The sequence below is a fragment of the Pseudorasbora parva genome, chromosome 5, assembly GCF_024679245.1.
Source record: "Pseudorasbora parva isolate DD20220531a chromosome 5, ASM2467924v1, whole genome shotgun sequence".
Taxonomy (NCBI): Eukaryota; Metazoa; Chordata; class Actinopteri; order Cypriniformes; family Gobionidae; genus Pseudorasbora; species Pseudorasbora parva.
The window spans coordinates 50,251,937-50,272,809 of record NC_090176.1 but is presented as its reverse complement, the minus strand read 5'-3'; the positions used below and the strand labels follow the sequence as shown (position 1 = coordinate 50,272,809).

At 37.7% G+C, this 20,873-nt stretch overlaps 1 protein-coding gene across 7 annotated transcripts in view; it reads right to left on the bottom strand.

Moving 5' to 3' along the window:
* Nucleotides 1-20,873, bottom strand: part of LOC137075732 (R3H domain-containing protein 1-like) — a 101,968-nt gene that overhangs the window by 31,005 nt on the left and 50,090 nt on the right. For 3 of the 7 annotated variants that reach the window (XM_067444650.1, XM_067444649.1, XM_067444654.1), the window contains 10 exons: nt 17,657-17,797; nt 15,277-15,385; nt 14,647-14,739; nt 14,546-14,574; nt 12,860-12,913; nt 12,019-12,236; nt 6,534-6,740; nt 3,668-3,801; nt 2,239-2,337; nt 222-449 (listed from right to left, as the gene is read on the bottom strand). In XM_067444650.1, coding sequence (XP_067300751.1) covers nt 222-449; nt 2,239-2,337; nt 3,668-3,801; nt 6,534-6,740; nt 12,019-12,236; nt 12,860-12,913; nt 14,546-14,574; nt 14,647-14,739; nt 15,277-15,385; nt 17,657-17,797 — 1,312 coding nt within the window. The remainder of the gene's footprint in view (nt 1-221; nt 450-2,238; nt 2,338-3,667; nt 3,802-6,533; nt 6,741-12,018; nt 12,237-12,859; nt 12,914-14,545; nt 14,575-14,646; nt 14,740-15,276; nt 15,386-17,656; nt 17,798-20,873) is intronic. The other 4 variants (XM_067444651.1, XM_067444652.1, XM_067444653.1 and 1 more) reach the window with 4 other exon arrangements.

The following is a 20,873-nucleotide window of genomic DNA, read 5'->3' as shown; positions in this document are numbered from 1 at the left end:
TTCTGTTATCCGGGAGTGACTCGCGATGACGCGTTGCCAAGATGGCGACGGCAAGCTCGTCTCTACTTTACAATTCAAAACGGCTTATCGAAATCCTATGGGTGACGTCACGGTCAATACATCCATATTTTTTTTTACAGTCTATGGGCAGAACACAAATGCACAAATGTTTGTGTTTGTATTGGGACAGAACACGTGCTGGTGCAGTTTTCGTGTCACACCTGCTGTTGGATGAAGCTCTGCTGCTGCTGATTGGATGCGTGTGGTGCAGGGTATGCGGACGCGGGCACATTTTGTCCTGGCGAGGGCATCATGTATCCGGCCTGATGTGGTGGAGTGGTCTGTAGTGACACGGGTGACGGGTAAACGGCTGCGTGAGCATCACGGGTGTCCGCCGAAGCCTGCCGGACCATCATCATGTGACTGAACTGGGCACTCAGGTTATCCTGCTGACAAAATATTTTATTTCATCATTAATGAAGTTAAACAGAATTAACATTGAACTGAATTATAACGACACTTATGCGTGATTAAAAACAGCACATGCCACATTTGACTATGATTATGGTTGCTATGATTATGAGCTTATCTGCATCAATTTTATCTAAGTATTGGGTTTACATTGGGAATCTCATTATAATCGCATTATGAGGGTGCATGTAAACAGTCATTGACTCTCTTATTTTCCTGTTTATTACTGTGAAGCTGCTTGACACAAGTACACTATACTGGCAAAAGTATTGGGACGCCTCTCCAGATCATTAAGTTCAGGTGTTCGATCACTTAATGGCCACAGGTGTATAAATCAAGCTCTAGGCCTGCAGACGCTTCTACACACATTAGTGAAAGAATGGGTCGCTCTCAGGAGCTCAGTGAACTCAAGCGTGGGGCCGTGATAGGTCGCCACCTGTGCAATAAGTCTATTCCTGACATTTCCTCACTACTAAATATTCCACGCTTAACTGTTAGTGGGATTATAACAAATTGATAGGTTGGAAAACAGCCATTCTCTGGAGTGAACAATCACTCTGTCTGCAAATCCCATGGACGAGTCTGGGTTTGGCGGTTGCCAGGAGAACGGGACTTGCCTAACTGCATTGTGCCAAGTGTAAAGCTTGGTGGAGGGGGGATTATGGTTTGGGGTTGTTTTTCAGGGGTTGGGCTTGGCAAGGAAATCTTAATGCTTCAGCATACCAAGATATGTTGGACAATTTCATGCTCCTAACTTTGTGGGAACAGTTTGGGTACGGCCCCTTCCTGTCCCAGCATGACTGCGCTCCAGTCCACAAAGTGTCGGTCCATAAAGACATGGATGAGTGAGTTTGGTGTGGAGGAACTTGACTGGCCTGCACAGAGTCCTGAGCTCAACCCGATAGAACAGCTTTGGGATGAATTAGAGCGGAGACTGAGAGCCAGGCCTTCTCGTCCAACATCAGTGCCTGACCTCACAAAAGAGCTTCAAGAAGAATGGGCAAAAATCTCCATAAACACACTCCTAAACCTTGAGGAAAGCCTTCCCAGAAGAGCTGAAGCTGTTAGAGCTGCAAAGGGTGGGCCGACTCCATATTAAACCCTACGGATTAACAATGGGATGGTATTAAAGTTCATGTTCATGTAAAGGCAGGCGTCCCCAAACCTTTGGCAATATAGTATATGTTAGTTAGTTCAAATTTATGTTACTATCTAGACGGCCAAAGCACATCATCACTAAAGTTTGTGCAAAAGCGTATGTAGAAATGACTTCCTGTAACTATTAGGCTGTATGAATTTGCTTTGTGTGGCCCATTAGAAATGGGAAGAGACAAGACGCTTTTCTATTCATAGAATATTAATTCCAGCATCTGTTCCTCCATGAATTATTCAAAGCTTCTCCCACTCTTTTAATTAGTCATTAAGGGATGTTTACTGGCTGAGGGAGGTCAAGAAAAGAGGTTATGATGCGTGTCCGACTGAGTCCTGATGGGTTTGAACACCCAGTATATATAAATGTATATATAATAGGGGATTGACAGTGGTGAAGTGTGAACAACGGTGAAAGTCAAGAAGTTGAGATATGCACGACTATGCAAATGAGATGTGGTCATGAGCTGATCTAGATAGATAGACAGAGAGCGAGCGAGAGCGAGAGAGAGACAGAGAGAGAGGGAGAGAGACAGAGAGAGAGAGAGAGAGAGAGAGAGAGAGAGAGAGAGAGAGAGAGAGAGAGAGAGAGAGAGAGAGAGAGAGAGATGTAGGTACCACAGTGAGCTGCTGGTTAGGAGACACTGAGAGGATCGGTGGGTAAGACACCGTAGAGTTCTGGACGGGCAGAGCGGGCGGCTGGACAGACCAGAGAGGCTGAAGAAGACAGAGCAGGAAGAGGAAACACACAGAGGAAGGAAAGGGATTTAGTCCCAGATGTACAGAATGGAAAAAGTCAAAGCATCAAGAGAGAACGTGCTCAATCCGTGTTAGTTTTGATAAACTCCACGAGTGCAGGTAATCGGTCAATGACACTGATAAACAGATTCATTTGTCAATCCTACAATATATAAAAAATAAAGGTTCTTTATTGGCATTGATGATTCCCTGAAGAACCTTTAACATCCATAGAGATTCTTTACATCAGGGGATTCAATATTTTAGATGCCACGGACCCACACACTATATGTACATATAAAATCATCCTCATGTGAGGGACCCCATCATAACATTTAAAAGGCATCAAAAAATGATGTATAAAAGATCCAATTCGCACTGTGAAAAAGTGTATATTATAAATAGTATGTTGAAAATATATTAAAAAAATATATACTGTACTGTATATGATTTATTTGTTTATTTAAATCAGCTTTTTTATTAAAATTATATTTTATTATTATTTTTTAAATTATTTATTTTATTCATTTATTAATATTAAATTATTTATATTAAATGTATAGTGTAATCTATTTTTCTATTTAGCTTTTATTTATGTATTTTAATTTATTTTTTATGTTATTTTAATGTATTTATTAAGATTTTGTTCTACTCGCTAATGTACTGTACTGAGTGTGATTTATTTGTTTATTTTAATCAGATTATGTTTTATTTTAACTATCTTATAAATATATTTAAATAAATAAAAACCTATTTTATAATAAACTTTTTTTATTGATTTTATTCATATATTAATATCAAATTCTGTATATAAAATTAGTAGTGTAATCTATTTTTCTATTTAGTTTAATATTTTTTATTTATGCATTTTAATTTGTTTATTTATTTCAATATGTTTATTATGCATGTATTTATAATGTGTTTGTTTATTTTATTTTAATCTTATTATTTATTTATTTTTTACACTGATTTTCTTCATTTTATTTTAATCTTATTATTTATTTATTTTTTACACTGATTTTCTTAAAATATTTCCCCTAAAAAAAAAATATATATATATATATTAAACGGTTCTTCTATGGCATCGCTGTAAAAAACAAAACAAAAAACCCTCTTTGGAAGCTTTATTTTTAAGAGTAGTTCCCATCCTCCTTAAATAAACCCATTATATTAATCCTTCATTAGGTTTTACATAAAAGACAAGCATTAAACACATCCCATAATCCATCACATCTAACCTAAAGACTGCCTCTGAACACCCAATCAAACCACTGAATTCGTTTGTAAACATCAGCGATGCTAAACTCACCTGTGACATGACGTGATTGGTGGGCTGGTGAGCGGCTGGAGGCGGAGCTACAGATGATTGACACCTGGAGGCCTGTGATGTCATGCTGGGGTTGTAGACAACAGCACTGCTGTCAGAGTTCAGGAAAGGCTGACCTGAGATCAGTCAAGAGGATTGTAAGTAGATTTACAGCACGTGTCTCAATGCCAAACAGCTGAGGCCTGTTGCATGAAGCTAGCTGTGAGTTTCAGGATAGGTTTAGAGTTGACAAATCCAGATAAATCCAACCTGGTTTAGATCAAGATCAACCGTTTCTCAAAGCTCGGTATAAACGTTCTCTGTCAACTCAGAGATATCGGTTAACTCTGAAGCGCGTGCACCTGGAAGTGTGACACGTGCGGCAAACAGCCAATCACAGCGTCCGTTTGATTCACTTCTCCTCTGAAGACTGAGAGATCGTTTTGAAAATTATCATGAAATTAAATGCGTTTACAAGTCAGGAATAAACACTTCAGTTTGAGAAGGCAGATGAAAGAATATCTGACTATATCAATGCATGATGTGAATAAAGAAATACGCCTAATAATTATAGGTTCACAAAGAGCTCAAATTAATACACACTGTATATTATTATGTATGCATGTATTATATTTATATTACTTTCTGGCTACTTAATAATATTTATGTGAACATAAGGGAATTCAAAGTGATTATAATTCATATAATATAGATATAATAAATAATTAGCACCAAAATATGCACAAAAAAAGCTGTCTCATTATAAACAACTTTAATTTGGAACGAGAGATACAGGGGGTGTGGCTTTATTGCATCTTTACTTGCAGCTGATTGGTCCAGTTTGGGTTTGCGATCTCTAACCCAGAATAAAACCGGCTCAGAGCAGGTTAGCCGTGTAGTGTAAGTTACCATGATGATGAACACTGAGAAAAACCAACCCACCTTCTTGAGCCCGAAAAACCAGAGTTTGCTCAAACTAATCTCAAACTTACCTGGGTAACTGAAACCAGCTTTGTGCAACAGGCCACAAATCTGCATAATTGCTTAAACTGTCGCAAAATGTAGCTATATTAATAAACATCATAATTTTCTGTGAAGCTGTAGTGAATGTGCTTTACAAATAAATTGACTTAGTGCTCATTGATGAACAGTACTAGGAGCTAAAGTCTGAGAATAAACCTGTAAATGATGACAAATGCAGCTCATAAGAAGGCAATGAGCTCCTGAACACAAGCACACTTCCTCCACAGAAGACAGACGTTTCCCATCGGCAAACTCTTTAAAAGAGGTCAATAAGCAATTACAGACGGTGCTACTGGTGTAAATGCATTAGAGCTGGCGATATAACGTGACCTAGCAGCCGCATGCATATTTTAAGGTCTCCAACGAGGCAATACTTTACACGTCCGTCTGGCCCTGGACACATCACAAATTGCTCCATTAGGAGTTTCCCAGCAGGGCATTGTGGATGCAGTCGCTGACTGAAGATGAAAGTGTTTATATTTCTTCATGATCACTATGAAGAGGAGATTTTGGGGCACTGTTTTTCCATCTTTTATGACTTAATAATGTGCAGAAAAGAATTCTGAAAATAAATAAATACAAATCAGAGGGCCCTATTATTGTAAAAAACAAAACATGTTTTTACTATTATTTTAAAAGTATTGTATTATTGTTCAAGTTTTATGAATTTGATTGATTAGACTTGCGTTTTGATTATTACATTTTAAATAAACAATTAAAAAGAAATCCAGAAAGACTAAACAAAACAAGTAAAAAAAAACTAAAACATATTTCACAGGGCCCTAAAAATGTATCTTTTAATAATATTGATGTTTTATAATTGATCATTTTTCATTAAATCATAAAACTCAAAATAAATCAATAAAAAACATAGCGCCTTGATAAATTAATAAGGTTGTTAAAGTTTTATGAATTCAATGGATTAGATGTGCTTTTAGATTATTAAATTATTTCTAAACAATTTTAAAAAATCTGTACAAAAAACCTTTAAAAAAAATAGTTAAACAATTAAAACAAAATCCCGAAATTTAAAAAAAGAAAAAAAAAAAGACTAAAATGTATTTCACAGGGCCCTAAACATTTTTACTTGCAATAAACTGTTTGTTTCATAATTTAATCATTTCTATTAAATCATAAATCCAGAAACAAAATCTCTCTCTCAAAAAAAAAAAAAAACTGTTATTGTAAAAAAAGAAAGAACAAAAGTTAATTTTATGAATTTAAATACAAATTTTTAAAGGGCACTAAAAATTGTACTTTTAATAAACTTGCTGTTCTATAAATGAATAATTTTGTCTTGAAATCATAAATCCCGACAAGTTTTAACAATCATTCACAATTTCTGAATTTCTGAAAACAAAACAGAAATCATAAGTCCCTATTACTCTATATTAAACAATATATACTTTTTTTACTTTAACTTTGTTAAAGTTTTATGAATTCACCTGATCAGAATATAATTAACTTTTTTGATTATTAAAATTTTATTAAACGGTAAAATTAACAAAAGGAAAGCCCAGAGTGTTGAATAAAATAATAAAAAAAGACAAAATCAAAAGGTATTTCATAGTGCCCCAATTTTTTATTTATTTTATTTTATACATTATTTTAAATGATTTCAATAATTTAGACAAGATTTTTGATTACTAAAATAAAAGATTTACAGAGCATCCGTTTAAGACTTTGACCTTTCAGAAGAAGATAAAACCCGACCAGTAATGCACCGTTAAATCCCACCGCATCAGTGTTTATGAAGGACAGTCTGAGAGACACAGTTAGGATCAGGGTTAGTGGAGGATGTAAAGACATGCGTATCCAGAGCAGTCGCTGCACAGCGGGTACCAACCTGTGTGCGGGTTGACCAGGATACTTCCGGCCGGTATCCCTGCGGCTTCCAGGGGAAGCAAATAGTAGCTAGCGCTAGCCGTAGACGCCGGCGGCTTATAGGAAACACCGGTACTAGCGCTGGCGGCAGAAGGGTAGGCCATGGAGGGAGGCTGGGATCGAGAGAGCGAACCCGTGGAGGAACCTACGCTACTACAAGAGTCGGAACCTAGAGAGAGAGCAACGACAGGAGCCTTACAGGGATAGTTCACCCAAAAAGGAAATTGTAACGTTTATCTGCTTACCCCCAGTGCTGTAGGTTTGTTTGTTTCTTCAGCTGAACACAAAAGAAGATTGTTAACTTCAACCGTTGCTCGTATAATGTATGTCAATGGGTAACAATTCTATGACAGTAAAAAAAAGAAATGCTTAGACCAAGCCTGCAGCACTCCTCTCAGAAACTGAAGCTTTCGCGCCTCTATCGCCCCCCCAGTGACCGGTCCCAGTATAGCCGCCCCTCTGTGTTTTCTAATGGACGCGAGATAAACTAAACAATAAAATTACACTTCAAATATTTCCCCCCAAAGTTAGTGTATGTCACTGAAGGTAGTTATCATCACGATGATTTAATTTCAAGTGTTCGTTTTTAAAATAAGTTTAGTTCTAGTTAGTTATTGGATGCTATAAAAACGGGGGGTGTGACGTCATGATTGACAGCTGAGATCGACGTCTTCTCTGACAGAAGTTGTCACTGAGGCACTAATGGACTTTTTCAGGATTTTTGGGAGCAGATTGGAGCTTTAGCTTTAATTTCTACATTTCCATAACTGTTTATTTCACACCAACATAATTAATTGTTCTGCATCTGTGAGAGTGTGGGCGGGCTTTTGATATCGCGACTGTACTTCCTGCGCTCTACTGCACAACTTCGGTCCCCAGATGTCGGCGCCATGCAGGCCGCCTGAAAGCTTCAAATCGGCCAAGCGGAAATGGATGATGTTGCGTAGTCTATATTTTTTAACGGTCTATGGCTTAGACATGCACAAAAACCCTGCTGGTCGTGACGATACATTGATATCTTAAGACACGAACCGATCGGTTTCTGTAGCCCCTTTCACACTGCGATTCCGGCAAATACACGGATAATGCGACCCAGCATTTGTTCCTGGGCCGCTAGATTTGGTCCATTCACACTGCCAGCAAAATACCGTAATATGCGCGCTTTCACACACAACGCTTAACGGTCCCAGGTCGAGTTGACACGTGACATCCGGATGTGACGTATAACGGCGAGCGATCTCAGCTTCAGCGCGGATAGTAAGGAGCTCCGTGGTCTCGACTTGTGTCCAGTTTGCACACATTTCTGCTTGTTTAATTTTAGTTTTTTTTTGTATACGAACACTCTCTGCGTTTAAAACACCGACGAGCTCTTCTGGCACTGCAGGGTTGTATTACTGAAAAAACAAGCTCTAGGAGTCGCACGATAACTACGTACACGTGGCATTAGTTTTGGCTTTTGTTCACTCAGCGCTCCTCCCGGGTCGAATACTGCAATGTTACTAGAGCCCCGACCCGGGTTCAATTCGGTAATCAATTCCGGGACGTGGTTGCTTTCACACAGAAGGTGACCCGGCAATGTTCCGGGAATATTGCTGGTCCGACGTGCAGTGTGAAAGGGGCTTGTGAGAAACAACATTATTTGTGTTTGTTTGTTTTTTTACCTCATATCCAGACGAATCTCATCTAGTGTTCCCGTCCATCATTACTTCCGTCTAGTAAGGTCAAACTGGCGCGATCATAGATATATATATATATATAATATATATATAGATTCCTCATTAATGCCTGCGTGGATCAGTCGAATCAGGCTTCTACATAATATATACCTATGATCGCGCCAGTTTAAAAAATAACAAATACTATTCGGTTTCTCACAGAAACGAATCGGTTCGTGTCTTAAGATATCAATGTGTCGTCAGGAGCAGCAGGGTTTTTGTGCATGTTGTCTAAGCATGTTTTTTTACTATCATAGAATTGTTACTCATTCACATGCATTATGACCGACACACAGCAACGGTTGAAATAAAAAAAATCTTCATTTGTGTTCTACTGAAGAAACAGACACACCTACATGTTGGATGCACTGGGGGTCAGCAGATAAACATCACATTTTCATTTTTGGGTGAACTATCCCTTTAACAGAGCAGTGCTGACAGCCATCGCTCGTGAACTCACTGGGGATCGTTGGACGTATTAAAACACTCCAGAATATGAAGCATAGAAAGCAAGGTCAGACAAATTTCAACAAGATGCTCAATTCAATTTCATTTCTAATTACCTCAGGGACAAAAGCAATGGAAGAAGAGACTAACTGTATTAGCTGAGAATGACATATTAATTAATTTCTGATTAATGTCTCGGCTCATTTAGCAATTTACTTGTTTCTTGTCCCTTCGCTCAAATATGGGATGTGTTTTTTTATATTTGAAATGAAAAGCACTAAATGTGTTCATGTCTCAAAGGTTATACAAGCGGAGGACGGTAATGTACATCAATGCATTCGGTTATGTTTCTGAAAGACGTCTCTTCTGCTCACCAAGGCTGTGTTTATTGGATCATAAATACAGTAAAAATTATGAAACATTATTATAATGTAAAGCAGCTGTTTTCTATGTGAATATATAGTAAAGTGTAATTAATTCCTGTGATTTAAAACTGAATTTATCATCATTACTCCAGTCTTCAGTGTCACATGATCCTTCACTAATCATTCTCATATGATGAAACCTTTATGATTATTATCAGATTATTATATTTTTTATAACCTGCGATACTTTTTTCTGGATTCTTTCATAAATAGAAAGTTAAAAAGAACAGCATTTATTTTAAATAGAAATCTTATAACATTATAAATGTCTTTACTGTAACTTTTGATCAATTTAATGCATCCTTGCTGAATTAAAGACTAAATATTTGTTAACATTAAATAAGATTAATAAACGCTTTAAAAGTATTTTTCACACTTAGTTCATGTTAATCTCAACATTTACTAATAAATGATTCAAATCAAAAGTTATATTGTTGTTAATATTTCATGAACCTGAGCTAATACTATAATTAAAGTGTTGCTCATTGTTAAAGGATTAGTTCACTTCAGAATGAAAATGTCCTGATGATTTACTCACCCCATCTCATCTTTCTTCGGTGGAAAAGAAATTAAGTTTTTTAAAGTCCATTATGTGGAGAAATATCCTGGAATGTTTCCCTCAAAAAACGTAATTTCTTTCCGACTGAAGAAAGAAAGACATGAACATCTTGGATGAGATGAGGGTGAGTAAAATATCAGGAAATGTTCATTTTGAAGTGAACAAACCTTTAAATGTTAGTAAATTCATTACATATTGGTCTACGGTCTTATTAAGCGTCACCGGAAAAAAAAACACAATTTTTACGGATCCCAAACTTTTGAAAGGTAGTGTGTGAACGATCACCAATGAATTCAGAGGATTAAACAAATAGTGTTAATAAAAGTGAGTTTCAGAGCATGCAGTTGGAGTAAAGCATGCCGTTACGAGCAAGAATGAAGAAGAGAGCATGAAATCATCAGAGAAAGAGAGCCAATGATCTCAGGGCTCAACGCTTAAGACGGCCCTGCCACAAAAAAAAACAAACTTTCCAATTTTGGCACCACTGCAAAAACTACTAGTCCATCATATATAAATTTCAAACATTAAAGACAAGTAACAGTCAGTAATAAAATAAGAATGAATGACCAATTTGCAAGTAAAGGCACAAATAAACAGACCAATAATCAAATGAAATAACCAGTGCTTTTCAGGTACAGAAACCGTTATCAAATGCTAAATAACACCGCATAGTATAAATTGAACGTTTATTAGTCCTTTTTAAAGCTAAGAAAGAGCAGTGTATGATTTCTTTTCTTTGTCTTTTGCTGTTTGATTAGCATTAATGACAGACAGAAGCAGGTGCAGCTGTGCTCAAAAGTTTACACACCCCTTGCAGAATCAGCTAAATGTGAATAATTGTATTTAAATATGAGAGCTCATAAAAAATGTTTTTTGTTGTTATTTTTTATTTATTGCTGTCCTAAATATGATATTTTACATTAAAAGATGTTTACATAAAGTCCACATGATCATTTTTTTATTTATTTATTAAAATTACCCGTTCAAAAGTTTATGAAACTTTGATTCTTAATCCTGCGTGTCATTCCCTGATGATCTGTGTGTGTGTGTGTGTGTGTGTTGTTCCCTGATGATCCACGGCTGTGTGTGTGTTTTGTGAGGTTTTTCTTTATTCTCTTGTTTGTCCTGAGCATCTGATTCAGGACAGGACTTAAAATAACAACATGCATTTTGTATGATCTCTTATTTGGTTAAAATAATTTACCTTTTGCAGATTCTGCAAGGGGTGTGTAAACTTTTGAGCATGCCTTTATATTAGGCTGCTGTCCCTTTAAGACATAATGCATAAAACAAAGCTTTAAACCGTTATGAATCAGCGTATCGATTCATGATTCGGATCGCGTGTCAAACTGCTGAAATCACGGGAGATTGTAGCCTGACAAGCCAGACCCACATCAAGATGGAAACTCACCATTGACGGCTCAATCCGAGGGGCGGATAAACGGTTGTCTTTCAAACTCCCTCTGCACGCGATAGGATAGCGCTACAACCAACCAGAGCAACGAAGGTGAAGCGGAGCTCGTTGACAGATTAAACATTCGCCGTATCCGGTCGGCTAAACTCTGAACACATCTTCCCTTTTTAAGAATGACTTCAGTGCCGTTCTTTGTTCTTTTCTCAGAGAAAAGCTTAACTCCAAGTCTTCCAGAGTCGCGGTCAAAGCTGATTCGAAAGACCGCCGTTCGCCAGCTTCTGTGTTTACTAGAAGCACGCAAACGCAACTCAGCCGTCATTATGTTAAGCCCCGCCTACCGACTCTATACACGATGTGATTGGCCCGACCAGAGTTTGGTTTTTACAGCTCAGAACTGTATTGAGTTGCTAGACGACACTCGCGGCAGATTAGATTTGCTGCCGCTAGGGTGCGTCTAGATTTCTAGGCTAGTGACATTGGCGATCCGAATCATGAATCGATTCACTGATTCATAACGGTTTCGAAACTTCTTTTTGAATTCGGCCATCTCTATAGAAGTCGTTATTTAGTTTTTTTGCACACAAAAACTATTCTTGTCTCTTCATCAATGATTGTAGAGCCACTGTAGTGAGATGGGCTTTGTAACAATGTCTTTAGTGCCTTTATGGGTCTTGAGAGAGGAAATGACATTGGTGTCAATGAAGGCCTTTCTGAGCCGTCGGATTTCAACACTAATATCTTCATCTGTGTCTGAAGATGAACGGAGGTCTGACGGGTGTCCAATGACATCAGGGTAAGTAATTAATGACAGAACTTTGATGTTTGGGTGAACTTCCCCTTTAATGTCGAGCCCTGAATCAACCAATGACTTCAGTGGAGTCCCTCACCTGTCTTTGAGAGCCGGCCCACACTCTTGCTGCTGCCGGAGCTGTCTCCGCGGATCAGGACCGGGATGCCGCTGAAGCTGCTGGCTTTGGTCATGGCAGGCTTCAGGTTGCGGTTGGAGCTGTCCGAATCCGTGCTGCTCCACGGACGCGGCTCTGAATACTTGGCCTCGTTCTCGGAGCTGCTCTGGCGGCTGTTTTCCGACCGATCGTCTTTCAGCCTGCATGAGGACATCAGACGGCTTTAAGGCCTTTGCACACAGAGTCCGAAATTTTCGCATGTGTTGTTTCGTATTCGTGATCTGAAAATTGTCATGCATAGGGACCTTGCACACTGAGTCTGATGCTTATTAATGAATGTGCTACGAACGCAAAAACAATACAAAATAACGCAAAAAAAATGTCCTCTCTTCTTAAAAAGAGAAAAAGAGAGAGGAAATATTGGGTCCATCCAGTCCTGCGATTGTGTAGGAAGATTTCCACCTTATCAAGCGGGATTATCCTGACCGATTCAAAGTTTACTTTAGTTTCAGTGGCTCAGTTTGATGCTTTGCTAGCGATACTGGAGCCACATATTAAAAGACCACCACCAATTTCCGTGAATCAATTGATCCTGAACAGAGACTGGCAGTAAGGTATAGATACACACACACACACACACACACACACACACACACACACACACACACACACACACACACACACACACACACACACACACACACACACACACACACACACACACACAGTGTGCAAAGTCGGACTCAGTGTGCAAAGGCCTTTACAGAAGAACACATTCATGTCACTCGCAGCTCATAAGAACATGAAGAACGGCCATGATTACCTGAAGATCTGCCGCCTCTGCTGTATATTGTTACACATCTCGTCCTCCTGAATCCTGGAAAACATGTCACTTATTACTTCACAAGGATTCATTTTCTAAACCTTAGAAACAGGAAAATAACGGAATCAATGATGCAAACATCAAGCAGCTCTACAAAAAAACAATACGTTGTTATTTAGTTCAGTGTTGATTTAAATCAATAACAATGTCAGAGTTGTAAAGTTCAACAGTTATGAAATTAATTCAATTCAGTTTTGAAGCAGCTCGACAGATAACAATAGTCAAGTTTTGTTCTCATCTGATAGTATCAGAGCGATTTATTCAATAATTAGGACGTTTTTAGCAATGCAGAAAGTGAAGACGGAATCCGGTCATAAAAATTGTATGTACTGTACAACAGAGAATTTGTCAAATTATTGATAAATAAATAAAAATTAGGTCAGTACACTTAAATCAAATCGCGATATGGACTAGTATCTGTGAATAATAAAATGCAAAAGATTGTTTAAATATAAATCCTGCATGTTCTGCGTGTGTCTGTGTGAATGAATGGCGCACTGCAGACGTGTGGTTACACACACACACACACACACACACACACACTTCAGCCTCTGCTGTTTCGAGGACATGAACAGACGAACTTCATCTCCAGAGTCTCTTCATGAACATTTGACCATTTCATCTGAGAAGAACTATTGTTATAATATCATAAACACACAGAAACTCTAAAGCTCTTCACAGCAGCCCGTCAAAATAAAAGATTGGTTTAACTTGAAGAAATTGTGACAGAAATGTATTACTGTTGTACAGTAGAATTTAGCTGAGTCTCAATGTAATAATAATAATAATTCTAACACTAATAATAATTTCTAAAAAAAAAAAATGTTTAAGGAATGTTTTAATTTTAACAGTAAAGTTGTTGTGCAGCACATTGTTTGACAAAAAGTTTGTTTAATTTCATATAATTTAAAGATAATATATATATTATATATATATATATATATATATATATATATATATATATATATATATATATATATATATATATATATATATATATATATATATATATATATATAAAAAACATATTAAATTGCTGTAATTATAAATTCAATTAATTAGACATAATTGATTACTACAAATTAATTAAACCATTAAAATCTGAAAACACAGAAATTGGTTAAAACATTTTTTTATAAAAAAAGGAATTTAAGAAAGAAAAAATAAATAAATAAATAAATAAATATTATATATATATATATATATATATATATATATATATATTTATTTATATTTCATAGGACCCTAAACGTCCTTTTTTTAAATTTGATTGAATTTGATTGAACTATTAAAATGGAGTCCAAAAAAAGCCTAAATCAAATTGAAAAAAGGAATTTAGAAAAATTAAATAAAACGGATTTTATAGGGCCCTAAATAATATACTGAATATTAAGTGTAATATTAAGATAACAGTCACATCAAACACTGTGTGCCATCTATTTACTCCCATAATGTGAGCATAATATTAATAGTGTGATATTCAATGATTTAATGATATTTAATAAGAACAAAAACTGTAGGCTGGGACTTGATTTTCTCCATTTTGTCTATTCAGACTAATCTAGACGTCTAATAAACCTGGCATTGTATATTACAAAAGTTATTGGTCTTTCGTCTTACACTCACCTTTGATCCAGCGGGAAGGTGTCTAAACCCTGCGAAAGAGAGGCAAGGCTGTTAAAGCTGCATTTCAGACACAATCATGTGATCACGTGAACGCATCTCACATCAGCGAAGATCCTTTCGCGCACTTTCTGATATTCCTCCTCACGCTCCTCGATTGACTTGCTTCTCCGGTCCTCTTTTAGCTTCATACGCATCTGAAACACAACACGCTCTATGAACCAGCAGTATATGAAGCATTACATAATGTCCTTATGGGGTTAGTTCACCCAAAAATGACATGACTGTCATTAACTCCTCCCCCTAATCTCGTTCCACACCCGTAAGACCTCCGTTCATCTTCACACACAGTTTAAGATATTTTATATTTAGTCCGAGAGTGTATGCAAGTCTATGCACACTATACTGTCCATGTGCAGAAAGGGAATAAAAACATCATCACAGTAGTCCATATGAGACATCAGTGGGTTAATTAGAGTCTCTTGAAGCATCCAAAATACATTTGGGTCCAAAAATAACAAAAACTACGACTTTATTCAGCATTGTCTTCTCTTCCGCGTTTGTTTTCAATCCTCAAATAAAGATTCGAACGGTTATGAATCAGTGTATTAATTCATGATTCAGATCGCCAATGTCACGTGATTTCAGCAGTTTGACACGCGATCCGAATCATGAATCAATATGCAAGCTAACCGCCTGTTTGATAATGACTTTATTAGCAGATCTCCACCTACCATATTGTCGTCTTTGTCCACGCTGGAGTTGTCCCGTTTTAAGATGTAGCGCTTCTGGAAATCATCCGTCTTGTCGTCTTTGATGTGTTCGGAAAACTTCTGATCTGGTCTGCACACGTCGGGGAACAGAGAGAGACATCCAAAATGAGACGCGTGTCAGGAAAAGCGTGGCGTTTACAGACAATCCCATCTCAAAAAATCCCTCATAATTAGTGTTGGGGAAAGTTACTTTGAAAAGTAATGCATTACAATATTGCGTTGCTCCCTTAAAAAGTAACTACCATATTTCCTCAAATAAAAGCCTGTAGTCAAATAAATGCCGGGCCTCTGATAGTGGCCAGGGGCGTGGTCAGCACAAACAAATAAAGGCCGGTCTCAAATAAAGGGCGGGGCAAAATGAGTGGATAATCTCCTAAATGGCGTTAATTTAATGCGAAACCATCCTGATGCCACGCGCCCCGACACACAATATTCCTGGTCTCTTCTATAGTTAACCTAAAAACTTTACAGGGATTGCTTTGTTCATTAAATTGAGAATATAACGGATGCATGTGCCATTTTAAACAGGCTACTGTAGTCTATGAGAGATGCGACGTCTGTGAAAATGCCGTGTCAGGCAGGCTACAAATATCGATCTTCACAATGCGTGTGCCTCAATCTGCTCCGTCAGTAGTCAGGACACTGATCAGGGAGTTAGCCCATTGACTTACCGGTATGTCCTGATCAGTGCCCTGATTACTGAACTAGGGAGCTGATTAAGACGCACCTAATATTAGCCTCTCGTCTCTTTTATGTCTTAAGGGTGTCGCACCCAAGCCTCGAAGCTCAGCTCTGCGCAGCCGCGTCTCAAGCCTTATTTATACTTTCGCCCGTCACCGCTGACTGCGCGCGCTCCTCCCCAAACGAACGAGGCGATTATATTTGACGCGCTCGCCGTGTGCTATTCTTTGAAACGACAGAGGGTGATTCGGAGTAATTGTTCTATAAACCAACGCGTCGAGAAAAAGTGGGCTAACGTTCACAGGTGATGATATTTATTTTAGTACATTTCACCAAAAACCACACTACAAAAGAATCGTGTAAAACTCAGTAAACCTTGGCTTGATATTATTACTTGTGACATGAGAACAAAATATGCACTAAATTAACGATCTCTTAAATATTTCCTAATTTCACTAAACTTTAATGACGTGATTTATTTATTTATTTGCTTAAACCTGGATCTTTATTTAAAATGGCTTATTTCTGCTTTTGTAGGCTCATTCAGTAAATATAAGCACCTAATGTGCAAACTGGTGCCGGTGTGATGAGACGTCACGCTCGGCTAGATTCGCCGAGAACTCGTTCATCTTCGGATGCGGAGCTGCGCGCGGAGTTACAAAAAATGCGTATTATTTTGTTGTATGGTGATATTTTTGTAAATGTTTCTTTAAAAAAATCAATGATATTTGTCCACTGGAACGATCACTTTAAATTGAAAACAGTTTACATAAAGCAATTATATTTCAAACAGATGGATTTAGAAATACAGGCCTGCCCCTAATAAAAGCCTGCTTCAAATAAAAGCCGGTTCCCATCGGCAGTTCAGGTAAATAAAGGCCCCGGTCTTTATTTGAGGAATTACGGTAATTATGTGACTTAGTTACTTTTTAAGGAAAGTAATGCGTTACATTACTTTTGCCTTACTTTTTTTCACCTGGGCTGGGCTTGTTTTTTATGTATGTATGTGTATATATATATAACAAAAAGTACTATTTTTTAATAAACGTAAACGCCCTTTCACACAAAAAGTAGATAATAAGCCTCAGGTAACACTTACCCAATAATAGTATTTTTTTGCATATGGTTTAACTGGTTTAAAAGTCAGCAGCAATACATCGGTCAATAAAGTGAGATTGAATGCATAAAAATATTTGATTTATTTAACATATTTAATTATTGGAGGTTTGCATAGTATTCTGATTTTGCATTTCACAGATTTTATTCATTTTAAGGAATACTGAATTGTGTTTTTAGTTTGTGTGCATATGAGATTAGTAAATGCACACTAGAACTACAATAACCATCTTGTTTACACAAAACGACTTCACACTTACGATTTATCTCAACATGGGGACATGAGGACTGTCAGTCAATAAATGGGAAAACAAAGTAACTTGCGTTACTTATTTGAAAAAGTAACTCCGATATTTTGTTGTAAATTTTAAAAGTAATGCATTACTTTACTAGTTACTTGAAAAAGTAATCTGATTACGTAACTGAAGTTACTTGTAATGAGTTACCCCAACACTGCTCATTATTATGATCCCCCTGTAAAACTCATTTTAAAGGAACGGATGTAGAAGACGCCACACTCCAGAAACGGAGCGAGGTCACTTACATGCGTGTATTGCTGGTTTTGTTGATGACGACACATTTGCCGGTTTGGTCGACGTTGTGGTCTAAGCCGAAGTAAGCAGCGACTCGGTGCAGGAGCATTCGGTGATAGGAGGTCATGGGCGGAAACTTTCTCCTCTGACTCCTGAAACAAACAGCAGCCATATTAATGACTATTTAAACATTTAATACATAAATCATTCAATTATCCAAGTTGTATGAACTCCGTTAATTAGGTAGATTAGACGCTTGCTTAATAACATTTAATTATAAAACCGAATAATAAACAGAATATTAAAATGAAAAATAAATTGTGGGGGAAAAAAAGCTTTTTATAGGGCCTAATTTTTTTTAATAAATTGTTACTTTTTTTTAATACATTTGATTATTTCAATTTATCCTACATGCATTTTGAATACTAACATTAAATAATTTTTTAATAAAAAAAAATGAAATTGATAGGAAAAAAATCGAATTTGGGACAAAATAAAACAGATTTCATAGGGAGTCCTTATGCATTCTAGTTATTTGGTTTTCTACAGAAAAAGTAATAAATAGAAACGGTTGTTTTTTGCCTTTTCATTTGGTTCAAGAAATGAAGAAAAAAAAAAAAAAACGAATTAAGCTAGATTTTTGGATTTGTGTTTTAGTTAGAGAGAATCGGACCCTAATCTAAAGTGTGACCCCTAAAACAGTGATATTGGAGGACCAACTTCAGTACACGCCTTATTAATAAATCATACTATCTACAGATAAGCAGAAGACCTCCCATAATTCATACGGATGAACACTTTCTATGAAGCCTGTATTTATAATGCATGATAAGGGTGTCCTTAAAGGGGGGGTGAAACACTCAGTTTCAGTCAATCTCATGTCAATCTTGAGTACCTATAGAGTAGTATTGCATCCTTCATATCTCCGAAAAGTCTTTAGTTTTATCATATTTATAAAAGAAATATAGGCTGTACCGAGTCTTTCCGGAAAAAACCGAGCGCCTGGAGGCGTATCGTGTGGGCGGAGCTAAAGAATGACAAGCGCGCAAAGCGGTGACGTCCTCAAGCGTGGAGAAACCGGAGAAACCCATCTATCTCAGCTAATACAGATAATGATCCACAATCAAATCTGAGGGAGAAATAAATTGAACAGGAGAAACGGCAACAGCAGGACGCCCGTCTCTGTGGTATGGACTGTATTTAATGGCCTCTCCACATTTGTGTGTGTTTACTCGCAGTGTATGAGGACATGATTCGGTTTATGGACTATTGTATGCGACTAGACCTTAGAAGTAGCAAGCAAAACGGTTTTGCACGTCAGACTAGTGTAACGTTATACAGAGAACAACAATGGAGTAACCGTTAACAGTTAGCGCATTTGAATGACGAAGCACGCGATCGTGTCGTTTACTGATGTTTACTCATGCGTCCGTAGCCAAAAGCACAGACATCTGAAGCAGTTTTACTCACCGGCTGCTTCCAAAGCAGGACCGAAGCTTTAGCGCTGGGACTGCTCCGTCAAAAACACACTTCTTTGGTATGATTTGGTAAAGTCCTGACAGCAGTGGTGTGTAAATCCATTTTGAGACGCAACTGAAACGATGTTGTGAAGCTTCCCGTCATTTCTGCGTTCAAATCGGTTCAAATGCAGCGCTGCCTTCCCAGAATGCTGTGCTGAAGCGTTGAAGTCGCTCGACGTCACCCATAGGAATAAAGTGGAGCGCGGCGCGCGACATAAGTGTTCACGGACGACTGGATCTGCACCTGAGAGACTGTTTACAGCGTGCTCTAGTCACGCGCGCGCACCCTACTGGGAGAAGAGCCCGTACGGCCCATACAAGGACCTTCCGCTCTTATTAACGTCAAGTAGACCCATACTCGAAAAAAACTCGCCGAAACTTGTGAGAAACCGGAAGGAGTATTTTTGACACAGAAATACTCCATCAAACGTCCAAAATTAGTTTTTGAAACTTTGTCTATGTTTAGGATGGGAATCCAAGTCTTTAACAGTGTAAAGCTCAGTATGCATGAAACAGCATTTCACCCCCCCCCCTTTAAAGGGTTACTTCACTGCCTTTTCATATTAAACTGTTATTCCCTTAACTAAAACGAGTTGATACATACCTCTCTCGTCTCAGTGCGTGCACTTAATCTCTCTGACGCGCGGTGATGATCTGATAGCATTTAGCTTAGCCCACTAAGCCCAGTTCATTCACTATGGAACCAAACAGAGATCAAGTTAGAAGTACCAAACACCTCCACGTTTTCCCTATTTAAATACAGTTACACGAATAGTTGAACGATCAAGTATGGTGACACAAAATAAAACGTGGTACTTCTCTAATCGGATTAAAAAGGAGAACTATAATGTCTGGCGGATTAGCACTTCTGAGAGTACTTCGGCTCGGCGCAGTAAAAAGTCCCGGCCGAAACATCTTTCCTCACATCTCCCTATTGACAGAAATGAGAGTGAGGGGGAGATGTGAGGAAAGATGTTTCGGCCGGGACTTTTTACTGCGCCGAGCCGAAGTACTCTCAGAAGTGCTATTCCGCCATACAATATAGTTCTCCTTTTTAATCCGATTAGAAACACGCCACGTTTTACTTTGTCACCATACTTGATCGTTCAACTACTCGTGTAACTGTATTTAAATAGGGAAAAGATGGAGGTGTTTGGTACTTCTAACTTGATCTCTGTTTGGTACCATAGTGAATGAACTGGGCTTAGTGGGCTAAGCTAAATGCTATCAGATCATCACCGCGCGTCAGAGAGATAAAGTGCACGCACTGAGACGAGAGAGGTATGTATCAACTCGTTTTAGTTAATGGAATAACAGTTTAATATGAAAAGGCAGTGAAGTATCCCTTTAATGCATTATGCCTTATAAACAACCTTATAATGGTGTTGTATCATCTCATAAATAATCGTAAAAACAGTAATAAAACTTACCTACTTATTAGATGTAGTAAAGCCTTTATAATTTGACAATTTTTATGAATGTATTGTTACTTTGTACTTTTCAACACAACTTTGATTTTTCCACAAGGGAAACGTCTTATAATGCATTAAGAATACCCTTATGATGCATTATAAATGCAGGCTTTATCTGGTGTTATAATGCATTGTACTCTTAAAGGCACACTATGTAGTGATTCGCCTATTCAAAACAAAGGCGTAGCCTGATGACCCAGAGATTTAATGTGCGTTCATGGGAGTTGTCGCCTTCA